The 4,834-nt window shown below is 43.6% G+C and overlaps 1 protein-coding gene across 1 annotated transcript; it reads left to right on the forward strand.

Annotated features, from left to right (window-relative positions):
• On the forward strand, positions 1-3,441 carry uncx (UNC homeobox). Its single transcript, XM_056401860.1, has 3 exons — positions 1-403; positions 920-1,095; positions 1,953-3,441. The coding sequence occupies exons 1-3, from the start codon at positions 145-147 to the stop codon at positions 3,012-3,014; spliced, it is 1,497 nt and encodes a 498-aa protein (XP_056257835.1). The 5' UTR covers positions 1-144; the 3' UTR covers positions 3,015-3,441.
• The last annotated feature ends 1,393 nt before the right edge of the window (positions 3,442-4,834 follow it).

Below are 4,834 nucleotides of genomic sequence, written 5' to 3' on the forward strand. Positions count from 1 at the left end.
GGCTAATTATTGGGAGGTTCATGTGGATAAAGTACAGCTCATCCCTCCCTTCACATCATGTCCCCTACTCGTTGGCCACACTCACTGCATGCTTTTTAAATTCCCATCACCGGCCTCCAGACGTCGTTTCCTTCTGCCTGCGGGATGATGGACAGCAGGATACTGGATCCACCTCACGCCCAGTTCGGAGGCTCTCTCGGCGGGATGGTGGGCTTCCCGTACCATCTGAGCCACCATCACGTTTACGAATTAGCCGGGCATCAACTTCAATCTGCGTCCGCGGTTCCTTTCTCAATAGACGGATTACTCAATGGTTCCTGCACGGCTTCGGTGGGTAATTCCAACCCCCTCTTGTCTTCGGGCTGCGGGATGAATGGAGATAATCAGCAGTACAAACTGACAGGTAAGCCACATTATATGCTGCACAATAACCTCTCATCAAGGTTGGCTGGTTGCACAGAGACAAAAAAAAAAACAACAGACAGAAACAAAGACAGGATATTGCGGTACAAGTTATCCTCTTGGTGGTGTTTTTTAAAGGGCATGCCAAACCTCACAAACACAGAGGCGAAGCAGGGAGAGCATTTCATCTCGATCACCGAAAGCTGAGGATGCAACCAAGCAAAAACAATGTCCCTGTCAGTCAGTAAAACACCAGAGCAAGGAAATGCTTGTGTTAACATCTGAGGCATCCCCGCTTCATTCAGAAAAGCTTTGATAGAGGCTGCAGGCTGCATGTGTGCAAATAGACTGCAACATTTCCAAATGCAATCTCCTTCTATAGCTCTAAAGTTTGCAAAATTGTCTGCTCACACATGAAACCGTCCTGTTAAAATGCTGTTAAAATGTGGTATTTGTTTTTAATTAAATAAATAAATAATTTATCCTTTGTTTACATTTATTCTCACCCTGCTGTCAGACTCGGTGGACCCAGACAAAGATAGCCCTGGTTGCAAGAGACGAAGAACTCGCACAAATTTCACTGGTTGGCAGCTGGAGGAATTAGAAAAGGCTTTTAATGAGAGCCACTATCCCGACGTGTTCATGAGGGAGGCACTGGCTCTCCGATTGGACTTGATAGAATCAAGGGTTCAGGTAAATATTTATTTTGTTCCTTTACATATATTTTTTTTGTCGTGATTTTGAGCTTATGTGTGTGTATCTCTATTCCTTTTATTCATGGCACCGACTCAGTGCTTTCATTTTTGTAAAAAAAAAAAAAAAAGAAAAAAAGTAGAATAAATCCTCATGTAGCAAAAGTGAATTTTGGCTCATAATGTACACTTGATAATAATTTAAAAATTACCCAAAGAATCATTGCATGTGTGTGTATTGTCTGACCTTTCATGGTTTGTGTTAGTCAAATAAATCAATTTTAATTGCTCCTTTATTTTGAAAAATAATGAAGTCTTTAATACTGGTTGATATTTTGAATTTAAAAATTTTTTTATTGAAATTATTTTGTCAGAAACATTGATTTCATATTCCTCACATTTATTGACAATACTTGATAAACAAAGACCAGAAATATTCAGTGCAGCCTTCTTTATAATAGTTCAATTTCATCGATTATTATAATTTTATTTTTCTATAAGGACATTTCTGTCGATGAAAACGGTGAAGTGTTAGCTCACAAAGTTTTAGTTGTTACATTGGAAATAGATTATTATTAAAACTTGTGAAACTGGCCAATAGTTCAGTTGTCGTGTCAAACCGAAGCTTCTTTTGTTCTTCATCCCAACTTTTTCCAGCCATGATGCACAGATTGGTTTTTAATGAAAGGCCTAATTAAAGGCCTGCATACAAAACAGCAAGAGCAAGATGTAACCTCACTGTTTATTTAATTACCATAGAGTTAAGACAGAGACAAATTCAGCTCTAATTAATTTTCCCCTTGTAGTGACAGAGGTGCACATTACACGTGTTTTCAGGTGTTTTGTCTCCCTGTGCAGGTATGGTTTCAGAATCGCAGAGCCAAGTGGAGGAAAAAGGAAAACACAAAGAAAGGTCCAGGTCGACCTGCTCACAACGCCCACCCCACCACCTGCAGCGGAGAGCCCATGGACCCGGAGGAGATCGCCCGGAGAGAGCTGGACAGGCTGGAGAAGAAGAAGCGGAAGCAGGAGCGGCGGCTGCTCAAGTCCCAGAACAAGCTCTTGTCTGGGGATTTATTTCACACCCCGGGATCAGACAGCGACAGCGGAGTGTCGCATGTCACCGACAGTGACCACACCACAGGCCCGCCTTTTGACTCTGTCGGGGGAAGCCAAACGCCGTCGAGCTGCGACCAAACACCTCACCCTCTCCAAACCCAAAACCAGAACCAAAGACACTTGGACCTGGATGCTGGCGGATCCGAGCTGGACTCGCCCGACGCCAGCCACCGGTCAAGCCTGTGCTCCAACAATAACAGAGCGTCCAGCCTGCAGAAACTCAACCCTTTCAGCGTCGAAAGCCTCCTTTCGGACTCCAGACCGAGACGCAACCCCGCGGCCTTACCGTCCTCACGGCCTTTGATAGGGAAAGGACACTTCCTGCTCTATCCCATCACACAGCCGCTTGGATTCATTGTTCCTCAAACTGCTCTGAAGACAACAACAACAGCAGCAGCAGCAGCAGCAGCAACAAACTCTGACAGTGACACACCGGCGGAGAGAAACCAGCTCAGTGGCCGCTGCAGCGTCTCTGCGAGCTCTGCGGGATGTAGGAGCAGCTCGCCGGACTCTGCAGACGCCACACAAAAAGGACAGGTGGGATCAGAGGACAAGACCAGTTCACCGCACACCAGCCCGTCCAGGGCCGCCTTTTCCACTGGCAAAAGTACTCAGACCTCTGTTATTTGCAGCGATTCGACTTTCGCCCACGAACACAGTCCACAACTCATTAAGTCTGTCGATGCAGACAGAAACGAGCATTTAGAGAGCAAGGACCACCCCGACCACCCCGAGTCTGTCCTCAGTGACAGTCCAGCAGAAACAAAGACAGACTCTAAAGAAGATGTCGACATGGAATAAATCCCTGGGGGTAAAAAAAAATGCAGAAACATACTGATATAGCCTCTAAACGACACCTTTCATTAGGCCAAAGCTTAACCAGAAACTACATCTTTGCATCTAATCTCTAGGTTTTTCCCCTTTGCTGATATTTTTTGACAATGGTGTGCTCTATCTCTCTCTCTCTCTTTCTCTCTCACTCTCTCTCTTCTCTCTCTCTCTCTGTCTCTCTCTCTCTGCGAGTGTGTATGTGTGTGTGAGTCAGGAGTCTCTAGATATCCTTTAATGTGTGATAACTTGTCAAAAAAACAAACAAAAACACACACACACACACACACACACACACACACACACACAAGACCACCAGACCAACAAAAATCCTCAAGAGCTGTAAAAAGGTATTATACTATTTATATATGTAAGGTTTTTCTTAAATAAATCTATTGTATACAAGCACCTCAAACCGTGTGAGACCTTAAATAGCAGCACATACAGTGCACTAGTACAGTAGGAAGGGCTTTCTTAAGAAATCTCATGTTGTACTTTGTATATTGCCTTAACAAATTTATTCATCTATAAGCCCCCACTGAAATGAGGTTACGAGCCCGAGGCGAAAAGGACCCGCTCAACTCCTGCAGAGTTTTGATATGAAAGTAATTATTTTCCCGGTGGCTACTGCAGGGGGATTCAGTTTATTTTAGCTCAAAGGGGGTTATAATACATTACCGATTTCTAGTGATATGAAATCACATAAACTTCCAAGAATAATAGAATTAGCATGAAAAGGCCTGGGTGTCAAATTGAAATAGGAAAATAATAGCCCCGGCAGCTGGGAGTGTGTGTGTTTGTGCATATTGGATAGGGGATGGAGATTCGTGGGGAGGCATTTTCATGAGCTTTTTTTTTTTTTTTTTTTTTTCTTACCCCCCCTTCTTCTTCTTCCTCTTCTTCTCCCTCTCTCTCCACTTTGTCAGGGTCCCTTGTAGCAGGGCTATATTAAGATAGATGTTCGATGATATCCCTCATTGTTCTGTCGCTTTACATTGATGTTTCTGTGTTATCAGCCTATTGATCATGCGTCGGCTGTAATAGGACGGGCTGAGGCAAACGTGCCTATTTACAATAGCCGAACACATTTGTTCTAATAGGGTTGGTGGTCCCCAGGGAAGCCGTGCAGGATCTGGGACATCTGCTCCCTTTTGCAATATTAGCAGTGTTGACCACAATATCAAGTCGACCCAAGGAAGAAAATGTCGAGGCTGCTGTGAAGCATGTAATAACATCAAAGAAAAAAAAATATCTTAAGACAAAACAAAACAAAACCAAAACATACACACACGTCCAGTCCAGCTATATATGTAGAGCTGCTCACACCCTTGTTAAAATCCACAAGCCCTTCAGTGTTCTCTTTGGGTCTTGATTTGCAAATAAATTGAAAATAATCAGAGGGGTGAGCTTTACGTCTGAGCCGGCGCAAATGAATTTCTGAGCCAGTGTCCCTTTCAAAATATTTACATAAATTTCAACCCCAATGCAGCTGTTTGCACTAGGAAGCAATGTCTTATTAGGCTGGTTGGGGGCAGGGGCAGACACAAGCCAACATGGCACACGCACACACACGCACACACACACACAGTGAACATGCAGAAGATTACAGGCCTGCATGGTGTTGTTGTGGGTTAGAGGTGTATCCTCTGTGTCTGCATGGTGCTTATTGTGCTGAGATTATAGATGCCTTGTTGTACTCTGTGGTGTTTGTTTATTTTTATTGATTTATTTTTGATTATCTCCCATGATATCTCTATAAGTTCCCAATAATATTCTAGTCTCCAGTGAGTTTA

This window comes from Seriola aureovittata, chromosome 17 (assembly GCF_021018895.1).
Source record: "Seriola aureovittata isolate HTS-2021-v1 ecotype China chromosome 17, ASM2101889v1, whole genome shotgun sequence".
Lineage (NCBI taxonomy): Eukaryota > Metazoa > Chordata > Actinopteri > Carangiformes > Carangidae > Seriola > Seriola aureovittata.